This window comes from Alosa sapidissima, chromosome 1 (genome assembly GCF_018492685.1).
Source record: "Alosa sapidissima isolate fAloSap1 chromosome 1, fAloSap1.pri, whole genome shotgun sequence".
Taxonomy (NCBI): domain Eukaryota; kingdom Metazoa; phylum Chordata; class Actinopteri; order Clupeiformes; family Clupeidae; genus Alosa; species Alosa sapidissima.
The window spans coordinates 46,875,680-46,900,569 of NC_055957.1; the positions used below are offsets into that span (position 1 = coordinate 46,875,680).

General features: G+C 43.5%; 1 protein-coding gene across 3 annotated transcripts in view; it reads left to right on the forward strand.

The window, feature by feature from the left end:
* The window catches only part of dipk2aa (divergent protein kinase domain 2Aa), a 28,250-nt gene extending 8,319 nt beyond the window's left edge, over positions 1–19,931 (forward strand). The window contains exons 2-5 of one of the 3 annotated variants that reach the window (XM_042090784.1): positions 5,298–5,542; positions 10,642–11,626; positions 15,973–16,276; positions 18,230–19,931. In XM_042090784.1, the coding sequence (XP_041946718.1) occupies positions 10,973–11,626; positions 15,973–16,276; positions 18,230–18,573 (1,302 nt within the window). In that variant the 5' untranslated portion in view covers positions 5,298–5,542; positions 10,642–10,972 and the 3' untranslated portion in view covers positions 18,574–19,931. Of the gene's footprint in view, positions 1–5,170; positions 5,543–5,871; positions 6,355–10,641; positions 11,627–15,972; positions 16,277–18,229 lie in introns of those variants that run through there. The other 2 variants (XM_042090776.1, XM_042090795.1) reach the window with 2 other exon arrangements.
* The last annotated feature ends 4,959 nt before the right edge of the window (positions 19,932–24,890 follow it).

A 24,890-nucleotide genomic window follows, 5' to 3' on the forward strand; every position in this document is an offset into this window, starting at 1 on the left:
CGGGCTGGTAGGCTAAATCTACAAACAGCCGTTTTCCCACGTGTGAAGAGAGCTCCATTAAACTGTCAAACATCCCCTGAGAGGACCAGTCTGTTTGCATATTGCATTACATCAGGGGCAATTGTTTGATCTAAAATTACACAGCAAAAAAAAATGTCAACATGAAGGGCGTTGGAGTAGAACATTGGTTCCCAAAGACTGGGACCACGGCTGGGTCGCAGGAGATTTTATTTGAGTCGCCAGCACACGCCGATGGTGCTCAAAATGCACCACAACTGTGTTCAAAGCAGGATGAGGAAAACCTGAGGTTGTGTGTTTGTACAAAACTGAGAGAGAATGCAACAATGCAAAACTGAGAGAGAATGCATCACCAATCCCTGTAAATAGAGTAGTATAGTAGAGGTAGTAGGCCAGACCTAGGCGCTATTACGTATATGGCACTGTAGTATGGTTGGGGGGGGTAGGCATAGAAAGGTTTGAGAACCTGTGGCCTAAAACACTGACATAGACCATAAAACAAAACAAATATACATCAGGACACAATGCAACCATGGAAAAAGGTTTGGTGGCCCATCGTGGTTCATAAGTGTTGAGCTATGCCTTAAAAAAGTGTCCTTTGTCTCCTTTCTCCCAGGGCTAGAGGGAGATGGAGGGTGCTGGAGAGGCACTTAGGTAATTGACAGTCATCCTTCTCATTGGGAAAAGCAAGACAAGCCTTTCAAAACAGGAGACAAATGTACCTGTCCCTCTGTCAAAATAGCTCCCAGTCTAACAATCTATGAGTGTAATGATGTCTACGACCTTTGTGTGAGAGTAAACTGCCCTTACACTTTCAGGTATTGCATTCATAGCCAATAGGATATGATTGTTTTTCTTATGTCTGATGAGGTCAAGATACTCTTTCATATTCTAATCTGTCTCCCAATGCTATTTGCCTTCCAGCCATAACACTAGATAGGTCCTCTAGTGGACTAATTAAAATCGCACAAGTACAGTACATCACCTCTACTACTCACCTCCAATCTCCCCTGAGCTCTAAAACTCCACCTAACCATGTAGTAAACATAACTGCCTAGTGCCTACACAAGTATAGAAGATGAGCTCAAAGTGAAAACATAGTGGGGGAAAAAAGGTCAAAATACATACAAGAATAAATGGCTTATTTGTAAATCCCAGAGAACTGAAGCATGGCAAAACAGCTCAGAGATACATGTTTATGCATGAGGTTTGCGAGTGAGGCCTTTCCAGGAGGTCAGACTGCCTGGATGAAAACCTTTAGTGAAAGGCATCTTTGATCTCCAAAATATTGAATATGTAGAGACCTTTGAAATGTCCGCTACACATATTTAAAAAGCCTTAATTTCTCTTGCTTACTGAAGGTCTGACTGAATGTGGTCTCAAAGGTATCATAAAAGCATGTTTAGGCCTTTCATAGCTGTTTACATTTAGAAGGCTAACAGTAACCAAGACATACAGACAAATACCAAAATATCAGTACACAGTATAACTCAACTGGGGTAAAACGGTTGTAAGTACATAGAGACTTTACGCTGAGAATACCCCGGCATTTACGACTATCGAAATGCATTGCCAATGGTGCAATGTTACTATCAAGTGATCGAGTGCACACAACACACAGAGCATGTAAGGAAGTGAATCTGGAATCAGAGTTACTCTTCAGCTGATACAGTATCTCATTTGCATTCAAAATGCTGGCACAGCGCAGTTCCACATCCTCTGGTAATGACCCTACCACCTCTCTATTCTGGAATGGATGCTGTGTGTGTGTACATGTATGTGTGTGTGTGTTGTGTGTGTGTGTGTGTTGTGCGTGTGTGTGTGTGTGTGTGTGTGTGTGTGTGTGTGTGTGTGTGTGTGTGTGTGTTAGCGCTTATTACTTCTGTTTCAGTGTTAGTGTTTTAGCTTCTCGGAAATATCTTTTTGCCGAAGGGCCATTTGACCAAGATGAATAAATGGTTGTTTTTCCCCAACCTCTGGGCAGGTGAGTTAATCACCACTGTGCAACAATCATAACTGTGCTTTGTGTGAGACTCTATCAAAATGCCAGTCTTTTTCATGTAAGCTAATGGGATGTGCTGTGAAGCTCCATGCCTTGAAACATCAGGGTTTCTCATTAAGACCCTGACTTCAGTGAGATGAATCACTTTCTCATGCACTTCAACTTTCACTGGCACGTGGGACATGAGCACCATCTAGTGGATATTGGAGGTAGAAGAGGATGTGTATGTGTTCATAGATAGTGAAGTGATGATGAACTTCAAAATGGCTAAAATATATGTGATTTGAATGAATAAACATAACATTTTGCAATCAGTCATTATATCTAAAGTAATTCTTAGTTCATCAACTTTCATCCAAAAAGCTCAGTCTTTTTAATAATTTGCTGTAACACAAAGCCTTTTGAGATAAATACATAGATGCTCAGACAGTTGGGGGAGAACTGAACATTACATGGATAAGGCATGTGAGATATGGGCTATTGCAGCAAACTTATCTGGCTGTTGTAATGACAACTGATGGATCCAGCTGGTGTTGTCAGGCAGACTAAGCACAATTGGTTTCCATTTGGGCATGAGGAGAGTGGAAACTTCTCCTGAGCCGACTTCTGCCTACTTTGCCAAACTGTTTACAAGAAAGATTTTCCACTAAATCAATTACCCAAGCAGCAGAAGGACCTCCAGACACCACAGACTTTGCTGCTCAAAAAAGAAAAAAAAAACTTGATGACAGATGCTTTAGTAACAAAGCAAATGATGCATATATATGTGCAACAAGCTCAAATGGGTGGCATCCCAGCACACACACACACACACAGTCTCTCTCTCTCTCTCTCACACACACACACACACAGTCTCTCTCTCTCTCTCACACACACACACGCACACACACACAGTCTCTCTCTCTCACACACACACACACACACACACACACACAGTCTCTCTCTCTCTCTCTCAGACCAAGTGTGAGGTTGGTCTTTACTACTGGCTAATTACCTTGATGCTAAATTAAATTTGACTGCGGTTTGCAAGAACCTGGTTCCCCAATGACCAGCCACTGAATGGACCCTGTAATGTGATGATAGCCTTATCTTTTTCCAGGCCGAGTCCATCTGGGCCGTCTGCTTAATGAGCTGAATTCTGCCGGGGACAGCATCCTCCTCTCTCCTCTGCAGACTAATGAGACCTGCTCATGCCCAAGGCTGACACATTCATAGTCCGAGAGAAAGCTGGTCCTCAGGGCATGATCCTTAAATTGCTCCTATATATATACATACTGTATGCTTCCATACCCCATATCTATCTATCTATCTATCTATCTATCTATCTATCTATCTATCTATCTATCTATCTATTTAAATTCTGCAGCAACTGGACAAAGAACATTGTTTGGAGATTTTGAATAGATGTTTACTCTCAAATATTGGAAGAGAGTCAATGAATACCACAGTGGCATCACAGCATAATGAAGTCACACAGCTTCTGTCAGTCTGAAACACAGTAACCTCAGGCTTTATGATCTTTCCTTCCCCATTCAATCTTTCATTTCCTTTCCAAATGGGTCTTCCCCTATGTGACCAATTGCAAAGTGCTTTTATGAACAATGCCATGGCAAACTCTTAAGATGAAATTTTAAACTCTATCTGTGCCTCTGTGATAGCTCGAGTCAGACCTAAGATTCTCATTAATGATGTGCACAGACACCTCTACAACATGAACACCAGAGGGCATCAGTGTACTGGGGAAAGTTGAACATAGCTTGGACCTCACAGGAATTTTCACTGGAAGTAGCCTACATAACTGTGCAGAAATTCACATTGTAACATTGAATTCAAAAAGCTGGTCGGTTTATAAAATACAAATGTCATGACAGTCAGGACCCATGAAACAGGCCTATGCAATGTATAGGCTACAATATGCAGTATAAGAATTTTCATCAGGCAATGGATGAAAACAATTCAAGCTCATTGCTTACAGTTTTGGTGCTTTTCTCACATCACTATTAACATTTGCACAGCAGTTAGTGCATTTCACAAAACAATTAGTGCAAACTGCAAAACCTAGTGGATAACCTGCAAAAGCACGTCACTTGCTCAAAATGGATAGTCCATTCCTCAAAAGCAAGTCTTCATGTCAATGAAACTGCCAGTGTCATCAAAATGAGAAGTCTTGACACCATTGTTTATGAACAAGATAGTTACAGTTTTTCTCAGTCGCTTTGGTGCTTTTCTCAGATCAGAATGAAAATTCTCATCATGCGCATCATAGTAGCAATTTCTCCTTCCTCTGAACAAATTGCAAATGCTTTTGGACATGTATCAGTTGCTTTGTCATGTCAGTCAAAATGAACTATACTTATGGATGATGAATAGTTGTTCCCAATAAAACTAATAGTCTTCATTTAATTGCTTGAGTCATTACATACAAAATTGGTGAACTAGTTATTCTGTCACAATGCTGTAGAATTGCAAAGATACAGTAAAACTTGTAGTTTGGATGAGCCTGACTGACAAGGCACTGGCCTTAGTGCACAACATAGAGGGCTGACTCCCACTAACTTTAGGCTTTCTGTTAAAATATTCATTGTGATATTCACTCACTCCCCTCTCCACTGATAGTGCTATTTTTAAAGGAGACATGTTTTGCAACTTCCTACATAAAAAATGCTGTGTGCAGTGAATATTTACCATATCCAGATAGATAGATAGATAGATACTTTATTGATCCCCAGGGGAAATTCATGACACCCTGAATTTTGTTAACACATTTATAGACCTAGGCCTACACCCAAGTCAATGCATACGAAATATATCAAATACATAATGGCTACAGACAAAAAATAATATTCACTGAATTAATTCAGTGTCCAAATGGTTCAAAAGCCTATTTACAAGTTGGCCTACAAACAAATAGCCTACTGTAAGACTGTTATAGGCTACTGTAGCTTTTTAACGTTATTGGTAGGCTATTTAAAGGTCATGTTAGGCCATTAATCCTGAGCTGCCTTTCAGTAGGGGACATCAGTAAAGGTTGCTGGACCCAAGGGTTGCTACAATTTGTTATCTTTAATGTAAAACGAGGTCTATAGCCTTCTCAATTGGGGGCATCCAAAAATTCCCTAAAATCTTTGTATGTGAAGTAACAACAAATAGGGTTTAATTAGAGGGGTTCAAAGACCAACCAATTGAGGAATGGCTGCTTAGCAACAAATGCTGTAAACCGACAAGGGGGTCGTAAAGATTGAATCCGGAGCTGTTGAAGGGGGGTAGAAAGTCGAAGTGAGAGCTATTGTGCCGCTGCTTGAATGCTTAAGACCACGGAGCCCGGATTACAAAAAAGGAGAAATGATATTCAATAAACTATCTACGGGAATAAGAACTGGACTTCCAATGCATTTAAGAAGCACGGAGATGTCGAGATTCCACGATGACCAAGACTTGCTTGGTCGGAGAAGAGTTTAATATCGATCGGAAATGTTTCCTCTCCAATGCAGTTGACAACTGTTCTATTTAGTTTTTACACAGGTAGGTTCTCAAAACGTTTCCTAGCCTATGTGCCAATACTGTTTTGTAGCCTAGGTCCATTGCTTTAGATAATTTCCAAGAAAACTAATATTTTTTATAGGACTGCATTTCTGTACACACTTTTACTAACTTTACATATGAAAATACATCGGAATTTTAGGGAAATGATCGCCCGAATGTAAACCCTGATGTAACGACACCCCGGTGGAACTGTAAGCTGTAGTCTTAATCAACATTGCCTAGTAGGCTATGTTCCGCGGACATATGTCTTCAAGACTAAAACGGGTTGCTGCTGTTAAGTTATCTTACTACTACTGAACTTCTGTGCTGTGTAATCTTTCCTGTTTCGGGAGCCGAGCCGAACCCCGGTGCTATCGTGTTGAATCGGCATACTGATAGCGTACCTTAAGAACTTTGCTCGATGCACGTGCATAAGTGATTTGTTTTTGCAGATGCATACGACGACGACCCATCATGTATTTATCTAGCTGACGCTTCGAATTAGCGTTAGGCTACATACATACAGCAAGACCCCACAGAAAACTTCCCAATGAAGAACGTCATAGGCTAAGCTAATTTACTAAAATCTGTCAGATTGCACCATTACTTAACTCCAGAACAGCAATGTCGGACAATACAACAAAATACAACAAAACAGTGTAATCTACTTGTGAACTAGGCCAGCCTACTTTATGTCCACATTCAGAAGGTAGGAGTATGGTATCGTCACAACATATATCGCTATATTTTCAAATTGGACACATTGGTTAATAGAGCAATCACCCATCTCCTGCAGTCGAGTGGTAGTTTTGGTAAGTAGCCTATACTGCTGGTCTGTGAATGCCTATTTTATAATGAGAAGGATTTCATAAACTCGACACACATCAGGAGTTTGAGTTCAGTGACCGTCTGCGTGTTGCTTTCAGGAATTGCGAGTGGCAACAATTCTAGCTTACTGATGGTTGTGTTTTAAAATTAGTGTCGCCGATTAGCTTGCATGCTTCTAATTACGATAATTGTAGTAGGTTTGCTGGTGTTGGTGATCCCGATGGGGATATTTGTATGCACCATGCATACGAGATTTCCGGCAGGAAGGGTTTCGGCATCAACGCATAGCCTTACTGCACATGTGGGTCAGAGTGGCCTACATACTGTCATCCCCATATAGTTGGAATTTAGAGCACCAGACAGAATTTCCAAACTTTCTCAGAAGTCATTATTCAACCAAGAGTGCGTGGTAAGCGGCTGGAGATATCCGCGGAGTCTCTTTTGTTCCCCTCGTGTAGGCTTTAGAACTAGTAATTTCTAGTAAGTTCTCAATGATATTTCACATGGTAATATGTTGCTAGAAAAGCCACTTAACAAGGGAAATCCTTCAATTATAAGCATTAATGCCAATTTAACAAATAGTTGCTGGGATAAGGCCTTTACAAAAAGTTCCAAATACTGTATTTCTACAGTATAGGCCTAGGCAGTGCAGTGAAAGGCATTTTTTCCATGTTCTATTGCCTTCCTGCCTATGAACTGCCGTTTTGACTCTCAAAAAAATGTTTGTTTTGTAAAGGTATGAATGAATAAATCCAAGTAAACAATTAGTTTACTGATTTGTTTGTCTGCATGTGTGCTGTAGGCTACATGTTGCATGCTGGAGAATGTTTGGCCTCTGCCTTGGAGTTCATCTGTCAGCTCAGCTCGCCTTGCCTGTAGTGAATTACATACACTGCATAACTACAGTAATATTACTTCCTCCGTTGAGAAGCTGAAAGCTGTCTGAGTAAACATAATGCCATGTTGAATGCATATGTGAGCAAACATTATTGACTCCTACAGTCAGTCAACAAGAATAGCAATGTTTTTCTTTTTTTCGTCTTTGAGAGCACAGTGGTGTAGCTGTAGCCTACCAGTCACTAATAAAGGAAAGAAAGTGTAGGCCTACACATGCAAACTGCATAGAAAGGAATTTTAATTGAGCTCAATCCTCTTTTGTATTTATGAGCGGTAGTCTTTATTGAACCGAACGGCAACAGTAAAATAGCCTCTGCAAAAAAGCCCATTCTCTATTTTTTTTTTTTTAAATGACTACTGAGTAGCAGTCTTTTTGTTTTCATTTCCATGCAAGTATTTTCTGCCTAAACTGAGTGGAGGGTAAAACGGCAAAGCTTTTGTTGCTTCTTTCTGAGCAGCCTTCAGTTGCAGGACTTTGTAAAGGAAGCTTAGGACAAGCAGCGCTGACAGGGATGTGAAGAAAAGCTGAGAGAGCTGGAAAAAAAAACACTGTCCTTGCAGTTACTATTGTTTGATTTCTCAAGTTGAAGGGCTATACCTAAATCTGTTTAAGTGGGACAGTTTGGACAAAATTGTCATGGATGAGTCATGTGCTTTTTTATGTTCAGCTTTTTAACACTGTCTTCTTTTGCTGAAGACTACCTACCCTCATGCTCAGCAGTTGCTCGAACATCTGAATGAAACTCCCTCTGCTGTCTTGTGTCTAATGATGATCTTGGATGCATCTGAGGGACTCAGTCTTTTATCGACTTGTTTTTTTCCCTCTCTTCTCCTGGTGTAACTGATGGTTTGTCATGAAGGAGAGCAGGAACGTCTCATGCAATTTCACTGTGACGGACTGTAGAACATAACGGAATGGCTGTGCTACATCTGTGTCTGTGACATGGCACGCATGCTGCTGTAAATGCAGATCAATAACTCAAACAAGATTAATGTCTAGTCTGGCAGAGCAACAGACACACAAAACACAAAACGATGGTCCTGTTTGTGTTTTCTTTGTACTCCCTAAAAAAATGACCATTTGGTCTATGTTCACGGGGGAATTCACCACAGTCTGGTATGGTCATCATGACCGATGCAGATACAATGGAGCGTGTGCATGCACTGATTTTTAAAGCTCGCCTCTGTGTTTAAGGACGTGCTGCATCTGATTATTACCTTGAGTTGTGATTGATTCCCCGATGATTCACACTGAAAAGTAATCCCAGCTCAAATAACCGACTATGCGAATTCTTTGACCCAAGGATTCTTTTGGTGATTGAAAAAGAATAAAGAGGCACGAAAGAAACAACAAGTAGGGAAATTGTGCTCTGCTAGGTATGCTAATGTAAATAAATTTTTCCCCTGGACTGTTTCAGCGCCTGGTTCCTTAGACCAAAGGAACTTTGAAGAGGCTAGCATATATCAAAGCTCTGCGGTCAGATATCTATGGCTTTTATTTAGGGAAGAAGTTTTGCCTTAAGCGGCTTCGTCAGTGTCGTTATCTCTGCTTGGCTTACACCTAGATAATCTACAAGCCCACTGTCACTGGCATCCAGCTGCACTGATGGCATCATTAAATCACAGTGCGGTGGGATGGAACGTACTTGAAGCCTGCTGTGGCTTGTCTTGATCACATGCCCTTGACTGCTGAGTGGGAGCATGCCTTTAACAGCAAGGTGCTAGGCCTTCATATTTTCTTTAAGACTGCTCTATTTTGTTCGAAGTGAGAGCGTAAGGTTAAAAAAGAGGGAAACACTTCTTTAGTGACCACCTCAGTCACCTTTTTTAATAGTGTGGACCACTTGTTGAGTCCAACATCCACTTCCAGGAATATATTTGTGTTGCAGTCTCTCTAATTAAACCTGCTTTTTATGAGCTGGCCTCGGGGAAATAATTGTTTGTTGAGTGGTTTGAGATTTAGACCTCTAATTATTTTGAATTTCATGTGACCTAATTTGCAGATTTATGATGAATGCCTTAGAGTGCCTAGCTCTGCATGTGATCAGAGAGTGCAGGCAGGAATCATTGGAGACATTTGAGCGTAATTATAATTTCTTGTTCTTGAAGTCAGGGGACAAGGGCTATATATGTAAACTGTTGTCCAACGTTATCTTGAATCTTTTTGGAGATCCCAATTCCAAGCCTCTCTCATCACGGTTATTATCATTGGTTAATTATATTTCCTTGTTCTTGAAGCTGGGGCAAAGGTTAGACATAAACCATTGTCCAGTCTTCAACAATACCCCCTAAGCAGACCCCAATATCCGCAGTTCTCTGTTATCTCACAAATTATTTTGGCCAATTAAAATTAATTGTGAAGATCACATAGTCGAGATTGTAGCAGCCCTTTTATGTATTGAGTCAGCCGAATTCATTTAGGATTTATAATGAAGGGAAACGGTGAGATAAAGTGCCCTCCCTTGTAAGTAGCTGGCAGTTTTCTTGGCATGAGTTGTGCTCTTTATGATTCAGGCACAAAATACTTTGAGGAATTCATTCAAACTTTTAATTGCAAGGCAGTCGATGAACATGCTCATATTTTCCTTCTGAACATCCGACACTTTCAGTATAAAACAAATCAAAAGCTTTCATGTATTTACATTGGGACAGGTCTTAGATTTCTCTCTGTCTCTCAGAGGCTTGGACTCCTAGTCCACTTTCAAGATTTAGTTCACAGGAATCACAGGCTGCCTTGAAAAACATCCAACTTGGCATTTGGTTTAATAGAAGGAAGCATGTGAGTGTCAACATGCAAACCTAGATAGCATGAAGTTTAGGTATACTTAGGCATGTAGCCTAATGAATTGCTGAATACTTCTCTACAGGATTTGGAAAAGCATTATACCAGTTGACTCTGTTAATTTTCGTTTAATTAAATTTGTGGCACAGAAATGGGTTATTATCGTTATTATGTGTAAACAGTAATGGTGAACCTACAGCATGTTCCTAACAGCGGTCCATTGCACAAAGCCTTATGCCTTTCTGTGGCTGAGCTGGAAGAGTTCTGGCTAGGAAGTCTGTAGTCACTGTTGAGTCACTGGGCTAAATGATTGCCTCTGGACTGTGGGTGAGTGATAGCAGCCTTTAAGGTTTCCAAGTCTGTTCAACTTCCAGTGAAGGATGTGGTCTTTAGTGTACCTTTACATATTCATCCCCTGCACTAATATGATTAAAGCAACATGAGCTGCCAATATTCCAACACTCTCATACAATGTTGAAGTGTTTTGAGTGGTTATGTACAGTGTGTTATGTTCTTCATACAATTTACATTGTGTAAATGTCAGAGATGTACATGATTCCTTAATGTTTTTTTTGTTTTCTTTCTTGAAAAGCTCACTGGCGGAGGTTCATCACTTCTTGGAAATGACATTGGGAAAACCGCTGCTCAGTCAAATCTGCTACTTCGCTCCCAACACAGACATTTCTGGATGCCAGTAGTGGTGAAGATGAAGGTGACCACAATGATGACGATGGCTGTGACGTTGATGACGAGGATCAAGATTTAGCTACTGCAGCCACCGCCGCCCCAGATGATGATGATGATGATGATGATGATGAACCCTAGACGTTGACTCTCGTCTCAAATCTCCCCTCACCCCTCACCTCCTGCTCCCTCCTCCCTACCCTTTTTGTCCCCGTCCCTGACCGCTGTGGCTCGACACCATGATGCGCTTTCTGTCTCTGAAGTTTAGTCGCCTGTACCGCTGTAGCAAGTTCCTGCTGGTGGCGGGCCTGTTTGTGATCGTGCTGATGAACACGCACAGCCTGCTGGCCTCCTTCCAGCGAAACGAGCTCACCGACCGGCGATTTGTTGGCCTCAACAAGTGCCCGGCCTGCTTCGGCACCAGCTGGTGCCGCAAGTTCATGAACGGCCAAGTGTCCTTCGAGACGTGGGGTCGCCTTCGCTTCCTGGACTTCTTCAACGTCAAGAACGTCTACTTTGCCCAGTACGGTGAGCCCCGGGAGGGCACCCGCCGGGTCGTGCTCAAGCGCCTCGGCTCCAACCAGGAGCTGGCCGACATTGACCAGAAGATCTGCAAGCGGGCCACGGGCCGCCCCCGCTGTGACCTCATCCAGTCCATGTACAAGACCGAGTTTGCACGGCTCAACGGTGACGTGCGGCTCCTCACCCCCGAGGTGGTGGAGGGCTGGTCCGACCTGGTGCACTGTCCGTCCCAGAGACTGCTTGACCGGGTGGTGAGGCGCTACGCCGAGACCAAGGACTCCGGAAGCTTCCTTCTGAAGAACCTGAAGGACACAGAGCGGATGCAGCTGCTCATGACGTTAGCTTTCAACCCAGAGCCTCTAGTGCTGCAGGTAAGAACTCTACCAGCCACCCTCTCTGTTTCCGTAGTCCAAAAAAGTCCTATATGAATGTATGTATTTTGTCACAACTGTGGATTCAAATTAACTGCCACATCTAAAACCCTGCATGCAGCCAACTGGCAGGCTTTAAAATTACCACAACCTCTACCTTGTATTCAGAGCTAGTAGCACTGAAGCCAGGTTTCAAAATTAATTCATGGGTGTAACATTTGAAAAAGTATATGAATTATATCAATGAATATGCCCATCATAAAGACTCTGGATTGAAATCTGCTGTGCTTTTCTGTGCAATTTGGTAGTTGAATGGAATTGAAGGACTCTTTTGTTGAAATGAAATGCTATGCAGCAATTAATGAAAGGTCTCCACATTTGCATAAATGTTCACAGGAGATACGATGTACTTCTGCGAGTTGTGCCGTGTTACAGAAACATTGGCTTCGGAACTTCATATCTCATTGGAAACAAATTATCTGCAAAATTGGAGTAGCCTACAATCTTGCACGATGTATTAACGGATAGACGCCAGAGCACTCTGTATTCTCTGTTGTAATGTAACACGTAACAGCTCCTGCACACAGCTGCGTGCATCGCGTTGCTGGAGACACATCCCATTCACTTTACATGGGCTCACGTGATCCGTTGCCGAACTGAATTGTGGGTCCGTTGCGTTTCTCCCGCCGCTCGCGTTGAGGAGTTCAGCTGTTGCTGCACCAACAGACGGCACCGGCAAATCAAGCCAATCTACGGACGGCACCAACCAATCACATTACGGTTTTACTTCAAGTCATTAGCATAGCTACCGTCGAGGAACACCCACTGGCATGCGTTGACGGAACGCAGCTGTGTGTGGGAGCCGTTAAGCTGAAAGTCCTGCAAAGCTTTTTTTTCCCGAGATCATCAATGCTTCTGCATCCCCTCTGCATTGCTAAAACTCATTGATTCCAGTCGACTTATGCTTATGATCGACCTCCGCTGTCTAAACAGCCAGTAAACAAAACAACGTTTGTTAAAGTACTTGATGTACATATTGATCTCCTTAACTTTGTCCACTCACTCCGTCTGTGACACCTTGGCCAATAGTTTTTTCTTTGTGTGTGCAGTAAACGGCAAAATCAGCTCCTTCTCAAAGTGTGATCCATTGACTGTGATTAGCCCTGTTTGTGTCAGCCCACTCCCCCCCCAAAGCCCATCACGCAGCCTGCACAGTGATCCCATCAGCGTAATGAAAGAGCAGGGCAGCTCAGCCACTCAGTGCAATCACTGATTGATGGTGTCCTGAGTCATTGATATTTGTTTATGCAATGCTTAATGGTGATCTAAGGCCTTGCCCTCTGAAGCCTCATGGTTTTCTTTTCAAGTTAGCCATGAGAGGAGCTAAAAAGGTGCTTGTCCAGGGCAGTCCATCACAAATCATCAGTGAATTCAGTCTCATTCGGGGGAAACCAAACCTGACATTTCAGTTTGTGACTGAAGTGTTTGAGACCGAAAACAAATCCTATTTCTCTGGTTTGAGTGATTAACTGTATTCCCTCTTACTAAGGTCTTTTGACACTTGAGCACAATGCCCTGAGGAAGCTTTTTGCTACTGACAATGACAGCATATCAACTTTTGTTTAGCGCAGAGGTCATTCCATTCTCCTCACAGCATGCTTCCTGAATTGCTAGCTTCCAGCTTTTGTGGCCATGTATTTTTAGTGTCGATGGAAAAACAATTTGTTGTTCCTTTTTGTTTGCCGAGTCGTGTAGAGGGCAGGGGCTGGCTACTTTGCTCCAGGCTGAAGGGGGGCTATCTCATGAGAAGGGAAGGGTTGCTTAGATTGCTAGTGCACCGTGTGACAAGAATCTTAATGCTGTCCATTTTATCAGAATGTTTACTTCAATGTTTTTTTTTTATCCTATGCCATTTACTTTAACCCTCATACTCTCTACTCTCTGTGACACAGGTTTTGTGTACAATCACTGTACGGTCTACTTCAGGAGTGGGTGCCTGTTAACCATGTGAATGCATTACTCGTACTCCCCCCCCCCCCCTCTTTGAAAGCATGGCCCATCTGCTCAGTCAGGCTGAGAATAGTACGGGCCGAGCCTGAGGGTGGTGGTGGTGGTGGTGGTGGTGGTGGGGGGGGGGGGGACGACGACGACGACGACGACAAGTCCATCAAGCCATTAATCTCTTTCAGGTCACAAAGCTGGCCAAGCTCCCTGCCTTACCTGACAGGGAATTCACTATGTTAAAATACCTCAGGCGCTTTCCTCTGGTCTTCCCTTTTGACTTGATGGGCACCAAATGCCATAGTAACAGAGATTGATTATTTATTTATTTATTTATTTATTTATTTATTTAAAAGTGACCGGAAGGTTGTTTATAAGTTCACCTCCAAGGCTGCCTTAGTGGTATGGAAAGTAAACAAGGGAAATGGACTTCAGGCATCCTCGTTGACTTAAGCTCTGGCTGGCTTGTTTGCTCATTTTTGTATGTTGACCTTCCAATGGAGCTGCTGCTGCTAGATGAATTCGACCCCCCCGTGCGTGTTGCTTGGATCGAGTTTCCTGTATTTCCGATTGGAACCAGTATGTGTTGCCAGCAAACTAGTGACACTGGTGTGTTCCTGCATTTAGAGGATGTTTATATTATGCTAAGTTGAAGGTCAAAGAATATGGCACTGAGCCATAGGACAAGCCCCATATATATATAGCACAGAGTTAACCGCATTGATTTGAGCAGGGTGTTTAATTTGTGTGGTAGAAAGGTTAGCACTGAAAGTTAAATGTTTTACTAATTAAACGGCAACTGTTTTTCCTCATTAAGTGCCTAGAGTGCCAGAGGAGCTCATTAACGTCATGAAATTCTCCAAAGTTCCAGACTCCGAAGTAACACCTACACTTCGACTCAAAATACTTCTAAAATATATATAGGCTCCGTAGTAGCAGCTTTTTAAGATCAAGTGCACTCATGTTGGTGAATAGTACTTGGTTGAAATGGGGTCCTTTTTTAAATTAAAATCATAGGTTTTCTTTTTACCTTGGGGATGTTTTTGAATGGACTTTTTTGTTTGTTTGTTTACCCAAGGCTAGTGTTGAATCTACAATAATGCTGAATATGCAGTAGTGTGTGCCATGGTTTAGAAAACATTTCAGGGTCTTGGTGGGAGGTTGACGGTGCAGTTTGAACTAAGCTGAAAAGCAGGTTTATCGGTAGTGTCTGTCTGTCTGTCTGCACTTGAAGTTGCAGCAGCACCGATGCAATGTCTACAGCTCTGTGGTAAAAAGTGAGGAAATTGATGTTTGAATGGGTTGTTCACCACTCTTTGTCACATTATTAAGCAGACATGCAGTATAAATAGACACATGGCCCATCACCGGCCTTAGCCTCTTATTGTGTGCATCAGCAGAGATGGGAGCATGACGTTTCCCTTCTCTGCCAGTGTGTGGTTGCCAGCCTGCTTCCCATCTCCACAGAGTGTCCTGGGCCATTTAGGAGCCTTTTGTCAGATGACCTTGTAATTCTGGAGCTTTTAGCAGAGCCACGATGTAGGGCTGTCTGTGGGTTGTCATGCATAAGCACATCGCAGCCCTACTTAACTTGGCACTGTCGGAAGTGTGTGGGTAGCCGTGTCCGTTTCCTTAGCCATCTCATGCATACTCTATGCTTGTGTGTGAGCGTGCCTGAGTGCCTGTGCTTGTATGTGTTGTGTCCTGAATTATTGGAGTCATTTTATGAAATATTAAATAGCTATCCATTCATTTTTAATGACTCCACTTGAAATGGGGCTATCAGATATCCACTGTGCTTAAAAAACTTTGTCAAGGTTGATTTTTCTTCTGTTGGCCGAGTAGGCAAGAACACAGTGAAGCTATTCTTCAGGACAGACTCCACTCTCTCCTTCTCACCACAGTCATTTTCCATCCCAGGCTTGTTAGTCTGAGAAATCACCCATTCATTTTTTTTCATGGTTTTATTAATTTCGCCTTTAATCTTTAATTTAATTGCATTTGCCTGTGAGCGGCTGAGTATTAGTGAGAATAGTAGCATTCCAGTAAGTCAGATATCAAAACCCTGTGGAACTACAAAGCATTAATATTTGAGCCGTTTACTGCAGAATGTGGATATTACCTACACAGTGGCGTTTTTGTGTGTATCAATCTCTGTCATGTTTTGTTTTGTTTTGTTTTTCTTTTTTTCTTTTCAACTTTATGTTTTCGCCTCTTTCCCCCATATGCTCCTGTAAGAAAGGGGAGATTTCTTGAGTTCGACGAGCCCTTGGGATAATTGGGGCCATCCATCTCCTCTGATCATGTTACTCTTTCATCTCTCTCTCTCTCTCACTCTCACTCAGAGTTTCCCATCTGACGAGGGCTGGCCCTTCGCCAAGTACCTGGGTGCGTGCGGGCGGATGGTGGCGGAGAACTACGTGGGCGAGGAGCTCTGGAGCTTCTACAATGCCCCGTGGGAGAAGCGCCTAGACCTGGCCAAGCAGCTCATGGACATCGCCGAGCAGCTCACCAACAACGACTTCGACTTTGCACTCTACCTGCTGGACGTCAGCTTCGACAACTTTGCTGTGGGCCCGCGAGATGGAAAAGTCATAGTGGTGGATGCGGAGAATGTCATCGTGGCTGACAAGAGACTCATCAAGCAAAGTAAGTTGGAGGCTCAGGGTTATATGGGTTATATAATGGCTATACATGGCTAATTCTATCTTAACAAGGGTTCATAAAGGGTTTCATAAACATCTAAATGACTAATGGCCACCTTACACCAAACAACTTTGACAAGATTTGGGAAAGATTCTTGAAAGATTGTAGTCTTTTAACTAATGCCCCCCATTCAAGCTTTACTCAAAAGACTCCAATCTTTCAAGAATCGTTCCCAAATCTTGTCAAAGTTGTTTGGTGTAAGGTGGCCATTAGGTGAGACTTGTCCTTTCATTTAGTTTCTGATGCCAGTTCACGATTACTGACACTTGATTTATTATAAGCAGTTCTGTGTTACCCAAAATGCCATTCTTTTAGTATTCTCAGGGAGCGCTCTGCTGTAGGTCCAATCTCTGTGGTAGTTCCCGCTAGGCTTGGTACTGAATTTCATAGCTCCATGCTCTCCACTTTAAGTGCACCTCACTGGCACCTTAAAAGGAAACCACAGGTGAGCCGCTAAAGGTATTTATGAAAGGGCCTTTCCAGCTCCCTTTGTGGCAAAATGGGGAAGAATAATACCCAACTCTTCAACTTAGAAGTAAGTTAGTGTAAGGTGATAGAATTGTGAGTCATTTTACCTGAGCGTGTGTGATATGAATAATAATGCTTACTTTTGATACTGAAGACATAGTGTGTGTGTGTGTGCGCGCTTGCTCCAAATCATCCAGTATATACCCTCTTTCAGTTTGAGGTTGGTGTCTTTTTATATCAGTTCAAAATTTTAGGTCACAGATACATGAGCCAAATACCACTTCTCTCTCTCTCTCTCTCTCTTTTCCTGCACTGCAGAAATATGCTCTCTCTGTTTTACTCCGCCATCCATTCAACACGACATCTGCAGTGTCAGCTCCTCTCTGTAAAACACTTGGGTCTGTAACACACCAGATGTACTCCGTGGTGCCACGCTGGTCACTATGGGGCTTAAAGTGTGGCCTGTGCGGAAGTGCTGCGCTATGGTGCTCTGTCTAGCCCCCTCATAATTGGCTGTGCAGGGATTGATTGGCAGAGTGGTGACTTCATTTTCTCTAATTAGTTATTGGCATGCCATTGACTTGTGTCAAATGACTGGGAAAGCGGATCTGTCACTATTTATGGCCCAGTGACCGAATATAGTTTGTGCTGATGAACGGGACACTCTTCCTGCCTGTTTGTCATGACGATTCCAAACCATCTACCTTTTTCACCCTCCTCTGATATTCTGAGGTCTAAATTTCTTTCTTTCTTTCTTTCTGCATATATCTTTCAGTATAGCAAGCACTTGCACTCTGTATTTCTTATTTTGTTTTTTTCTCTCTCTCTCTCTGGTATTGATTGAATGAGTGGGAGCACTTGATTTGTTAGTGATGAATAGACTTGGCCTCACCTTAACTGCTTCTGAAGCTCAGTCTTGAGGCTTTGATTCCACTTGATCTCCTGAATGCAGTGAGCAGTCCGCTCCATTAGTACACTAAAGGAAGAAACTGGAGGTTATGTTCTTTGCTCCGCTGCTTTCGGCAGACGGCACACTTCAAAATAGGTCATTGCTCGTGTGTGTGTGTGTGTGTGTGTGTGTGTGTGTGCGCGCATGGTTGAGATGGAGAGAAGGCCCAGAGGGGAAGTGGTTTTGTGGTAGATTTTTTTTTTTGGGGGGGGGGGGGGGGCGCAGTAGACTTCACACCTCTACCCGTGTGTGTGTTTTCAATCGATGTTCTGTAGATTTTGTGCACTTATCTCTGCAAGACCACATTATTGTAGAGCAGAACAATCAATTGCTGAGGCAAATCTATATGAATAACACCGATTGAATTGTTACACAATAACACTGGATGTGGCCTACAGTAAGTCATTTGAAAAGACTGGATTTTATCAAAAACAATAACACATCATGGTCTCTTCCTCTCTCCCTTTCTCTGTATGCAGATAAACCAGAGAATTACGACGTCTGGTATGAAAGTCGCGCTGAAGAATGCGACAAAGAGACCTGCCTCTCCTTCTCCAAGGACATCCTGTGCTCACGGGTCACCGTGGACCACAACTACTACGCCGTGTGCCAGAACCTGCTCTCGCGCCACGCCACCTGGCGCGGGGCCACGGGCGGCCTCCTACACGACCCCCCGGCCGACGTGGTCAGCAGCGGGGTCCTGGAAGCCCTGCTGGACGAGTGCGCCAAACCCACCAGACAGTACGGCCGCTTCCAGGCCGCCAAGGACCTCCGCGATTACCTCACGCAGCACACACAGCCCAGCAACAGTGGGCTGAGGTAGTACAGGGGGGCGAGGGGTTGGGGGAGGATGGGGGGGGGGTGGTGGACTAATCCTCCCTTTCCTGCTTTGGCTTTCCCCCCACCGCCTCTCTATCAGACTGAACTGATCACCGTGGGTGTGGGCATGGGCGCTCTGTGCTTCTCATCAGAGATAATTATAAACGGGGCGACGTCCCGTGCGCCGGTTGGTGGGAAGGGGATGTGCGGTGATAAAGGCCGGTCAGAAGGACAACAGACCCGACAGCTGTGTGTGTGTGATGGATGCAGCGATCGATATGTGGGAGGGTGCATGCTGGGGGCTTGTGACGCTTGTGACACAGGTCTATAGGACAGCACGGGGTAGTTCTAGTATGACAGACAATCCCACACAGACGCGCGCGCACACACACACACACACACACAAATCCATCAGTCAAGGCTACTCGTGAACACAATGCCCATTTGGTATTAATATTTTAAATCTCTGGGCTTTGTGTGTGTGTTGTGTGGTGTATTGTGGGAAGTTGGCTCGACCTCTGAAGCCAGTCTTTCTGGCTTTTTCATTCTGCCTGTTTGCTGTATCATGCGGTGTATGTAATAGCGGTTTACATGCTCTGGCACTCCAAATGTCAAGGGTACCTAATGACATGTACACAGCAGAACTGCACCGACCCCTGAGAACCACCAGGTGTGCAAGAATGGACATCCACTGACTACCAAAGAATACCACTCCATCCCATCCCATCCACACATACTTGTTTTTGTTTGTGTCAGTGAATGATGTTTAAAGGGAATATTTCATAATTCTCTTGGTGAGTAGACCATCTGTTACTCTCCCCGTGCTTACTTGGAGACAGAATGGTAAACATGCTGGACCAGTAGTGATTTGAGTTACACCTCAGGTCCCCCTAATGTTTGAGTTTAGAATGTGACATTTGTACTGCTGTGTTTATGTTCTTGTAAGGTTGCCCCATTGAAGCTCATTCAGAAACCCTCATTGAAATGTGTTTTACAGGATATCTTTCTGTTAGGTTAAGGGAAAAAAAGAATATTTCTTTCACGTATGTTCAGCTAAGCTAAAGTCTTTGCATTTAGTTTTATTTCTCCTTTGTTCAATGTGATGCTTCCATTCTTTGCATATTGAGTTTGGTTTCCCCCCCTACTGAGTTGATCTCAGACTCACCCTGGGAAATGAGCAGAGGAGATTTCATGTGAATTCTAATTTAATGGCTTTTTGTACCATCGGTTTGTTTTGAGAGTACAGCTGAGTCTGGCTTTACTGTGCCTTTCCTGCGAAAGTGGTGTTTACAACTTGTTGAAATCCTGAAAATATATGAAAGTATATCTCTCTATATATATTATATCTATATATACAAGCCATACTGTTGTATGAGATTCATTTGTGTGTGTGTGTGTGTGTGTGTGTGTGTGTGTGTGTGTGTGTGTGTGTGTGTGTGTGCGCGCACACACAACACGCACCTGCTTCTATTTGGAGCTTGACTTCTTCTGAATCACAGCCAAAACACACATCCTTCTCCAGCAGGCCTAGGGGGGAAAGCAGTGCGAAAGGCTTGGCACAGAACAGTGCAGAAGCTGTGTGTAGTACTGTGGGGGAAACATGACCGTCCCGTCCAGTCAGACGGCCCATTAGGAATGAATGAGCCAGTGGGACAGACCATGTGCATGTCCCTCTTTTGATGCAGTTATTTTTGAGTATATATTCTCTCAGTGGCTTTCTGTTGACTTGTTTGAGTTTAGTATGGTGCTTTTTAAATCTGAACATGCCCCCTTCAACACACACACACTGCATGCGGTCTTATGTGGGGTAGGTTTGCCATACCACCCTGTGTTCTCTCGACTGTAACACTCTGGCACAGGATTAAGTTCTGTGGTGCCCCAGCCATGCCAAATATGATCACAAGGCTCATAGGCTACTATAAATGAAGACATACATAAAGATACTGTATTTGTACACAATCAAATGGAAATATATATATATATATATATTATATTTTATATATTTAACCTGCACTCAGTAGAAAAGCATGCAGAGGAAAGTGTAAGAGAACCAAACATGCATGTATCCAATCCTCACCACCAGCTCAGATAACATCACATCCTGTACAGTATATCTTATCAGCCCATGCATACCCGTGGATCCCACATTCTCGCTTGCTCGCTCTCTCGCTCTCTCTCTCACTCACACACACACACACACACACTGTTGAGAGTGAATAAACAGAGAAGGGCTTCTGTCCTGTTCATGTTGCCAGAGGGCCACAGGCACTGGGAAGTCGGAGCGACCAGCTCAGTGGGGTGCCTGAACAGCTGTGTCCCATTCCGCTGTGAGGCTTCCGTGGCTGGCCTGCAGGACGGTATTAGTATTGACCTGAGCGACAGAGAAAGACTGCCCACCTTCCACTCCCTCAGGGCACCACTGACAAGCAGAAAAATGCGAAGAGAGGAAGTGTGCCTGATGGACCATGATGGGTGAGTATTTACAATGAAATAGAGAGAGTGTGTGTAGATGACCGGGACAGAAAGTATGTGTGTGTCTGTGTATGGACCATATGACCATATGACTGCGTGTGTGTGGGAGAGAGAAACAAACAACAAACACACACACATAGAAAAGCATTTGTCTGTACTCTACACTCTCACCCTGGCCCTCCTGTTAACCTCCCATCTCTGTAAACCTCCACCCTGGGCTCCCGAGAGATTCAACAATGTCACATTGTTCTCTCTGGCCCTCTCGTGTCCCCGCCAAACACACAGGCATGCACCCAAACCCACACAGACGCTGTCTCCACCGCACCCTAACACTTGGCCTACTACCCATTCTCTAGCTTTAGCTCACGGCGACCCAGAGCACGTACACCCCCCCCCCCCCCCACATGTGACCTAAATGAGGGGTCTTGTGACCTGAAATGAATCGACACGAAGGCTGTGGCACACTGCACTGGGAGGCCGACAACTGTGAATGCTTTTCTGATACAGTTTGTTTTAGTTTGTTCTGAAACAACTACAGTTGGAGGATGGGTATATTATTTATATATTTATATATATAGATATATATATAATATGTGGCCTTCATTAAACTCCGCTGCAACCAAGATTGTGAGCGTCTCAGATCAAATGCACTGACATGCTGACTCAGTCGTGGAACTCTCTCTAACCCACTCACACACACACACGCACACATGCACACACATGGACCAAGCAGCTGCTTCTTCCCTGAGTGACAGGATCAATGGAGTGGCCTGAAGGCCAGCACAGACCCTCTTCTCTACTTTCTTGTCTGCTTAACCTCACATCCTCAGCGCTCTGCTACGCTCTTCTCCTCTTCTTCGCCGTCCCCAATATTCTTGCTCCCCCCACACACACAAAAAAAAGAAGCGCTTCGATTCTGCTCAGATCAGAGTCAGCCATGCTGCTGAATTGATGTGCTCACCCTCTAGCAACTCGTTCAAGTCTGCTATAATAATAATGAAAAAAAATACTAACAGAAACACACACACACACAGCAGTTTATTTCCAAGTCTGTGAAGAAGAGGAGAAGAGGCTGCATGCATTTGAAATCAATCTTCTGGATTGCTTCCCTTTGGCTCGTTGAGGCTTAAATTGGCAGATTAGTCCGGCCGGTGTATGGTAGATCTATATTATTATAGTTCCATTCCCACAGTCCTTCAGCTCGCTCCTTCTAACAGCAGGCACAGTCTTTTATAATAGGGTGCTATCCTGTGTGTGTGTGTGTGTGTGTGTGTGTGTGTGTGTGTGAGAGAGAGAGAATGTGTGTGTGTGTGTAAAAAAGAGAGAACATTTGTGTGAGTGTGTGTGTGTGAGAGAGGAAGAGAATATGTGTGTGTGTGTGCGTACACGTGTGTGTGTGTGTGTGTGTGTATGTGTGCGCGTGCGTGCATATGAGTGTGTGTGTGTGTGTACGTGCATACGCGTATGTGTGTGTGTGTGTGCACAGAGGGCAGTATGCCATTAATACAGCTCAGCGATCCCTGCTTTGTAAAGCCAAAGTGGGGAGCACTCGCCACCAAATGAAAGATCTGCCAGGCACTCTGTGTCATGGACTGATCTGCCAGGCACTCTGTGTCATGGACTGTGGTTTTGTGTCCTGCTCCCACAGTCTAGCTCAGCTCAAACGATTGTAGAAGAATATGTAATATTTAATAAATAAATGTACAACAACAAACATGGCTGCCATCTTCTGCCTTGTTATAATGTCAGAGGCAGCAAATTACATTTTGTGCCTTCTGAGTACTGCTACCAAAAGCACAACACAGAGGCCTTCACAGAGGTGTTTTGTTGCAGTGAGGGTAAAATGGTGTTTTGCACCACGCCTGTGCTATCTTTGTCACTTGAGGATAAGTTGAGAAAGTCACAGCTAACAAGACAGCTCAAGTTTAGTTTGATCTAATTGCAAACTGGGCACTGGCTGTAAATAAATAAATAAAATATTATATATAAAAATAAGATCATCTGAGATTTCACTAGGGAGAGTTTCTATTAATGGGATAGTCATTGGCAGTTGGTGATGGTGTATGTCTGTGTGTGCCCGTGTGGTGTGATGGGGGGTAGGGGGTCTGGACAAGTTATTTCTGGTCTCTTTTCAAAGCTGATGCTCGATTAATGAGCCAATTTGGGCTTAAAGAGAGGCACGGCAGGGTAGGGTGGGAAGGTAAGCAGTAGTCCTGGTGTGAAATGCTAACAAAAAGGGAGAGCTGGGAAACAAGCCACTTAGCCTCTTCTCCTCGCACATTTAAATAAACACTTCTAATGAAAGGTCGCCAGCAGGTCAGGGACATCGCCTCCCTGTTGATGGAGTTTATTTTTGCATTTAGCGCCATGTTGGCCTCGCTCTTGAGAGGCAGGTGAATTCACTGTGTGTGTGTGTGTGTGTGGGGGGGTTTAAACTCACTCTGCCATGTTTATTTGTCATGGCAACTCCAGCACTGTGGACGGCTTTGGGGGCCTGCAGGCGGTGAGAATCTGCTCCACTCCAAAGCAGCATTAGTGCCCTATGACAGACACAGAGCGCAAATGCATAATTTGTTGTTCATCTGTAATACCCGTGACTTTTTAGACAAATATTTGTCATATCCAGCCTGATGTATCCTGATGCAATACAAACTGTGTGTGGTGCATGATTGGCACTTGTTAGTGTAATGGCTTCCGACAGGATGTTTACAGTTTTATGATTTTTTTTTCTCTCTTTGGTATACCATGTGAAGTAATAGAGAGTGGAATGGTATGCTACGCCAAATCATATAAATGGTTTTAAATAGGCCCAGTAGTTAGATCAAAGTCTCATAGATTTCCTTGTCTTGGAAACCGCAATAAACATTATTCTGGTCTGTCATGGCCCATATGGGCTTTTATGATTTACTCTGTTTACTTTCACAATGACTCCATTGCAGAAAAAAAGGAAATCAATGATAATCATCAGAGTGGTGAAGACAGTATATCCAATTCTCCACAAAACCTTTTAATAGCCAGAGCGTCCATATCTTTCTATTGAACTGAACGATGTTTACATGCCCGGGTGGAATGTGTAATTTCATGTGAATGGCATGAGTGATTGACCCTGGTGGAGTCGAGGGAGTAGTCTCCAAGCACTTCTGAGGTAGATGGCCTAAGGTGTCAGTTAAGCAAGCTGTTTTAATTTGCTGAGCAACATGCGAGCCAGATTAGTATGCAGCAGGGCTAGTGATTTATTCCTCCGTGGCACTGCCTGCTCCCAGGCTCATATTTCTTTAATTGAACACTTACAACAGCTAGAGGTTTCTATCATGTGTTGTTTCTTCATGTTGAGTCAAGTCAATGCAGTTAATGTTGATATTTAGTTTCAATACACATATGTATCTAAATAACTAAAGAGATAAACCAAAGTCTTATGGACACACACACACACACACTAAAATGACTATTGGATGGATTTTTACAATTTTCCCCTACTATTTGCACAGAGTGTGTAGCAGAAGTGACATCACCAGACATTTATGGGTGGACATTAACCTCAGAGTGCATGTTCATCATCAGCCTTGCTTTTTGAAGCCTTATTCAAAAGCATTCATCCGTCACAGCCAATTGAAATAGCGCTTTTTTTTTTTTTTCGCTAAATAGCGATAGCGAAACACCAAACAGAAGACTGTAGGTGGCAGTGTAATTGGTACACATGCATGTTGGCTTTTAACTGTTGATGTGTTTGGAATTAAAACGTACTAGTGGTGTATGTGTCCGCCTTATGGCCGTATAACTGGTAACTTTTGCTCAGACACTCCTCCCCATAACCTTTTACCAATGCCCAGGACACACAAGCTCACAACA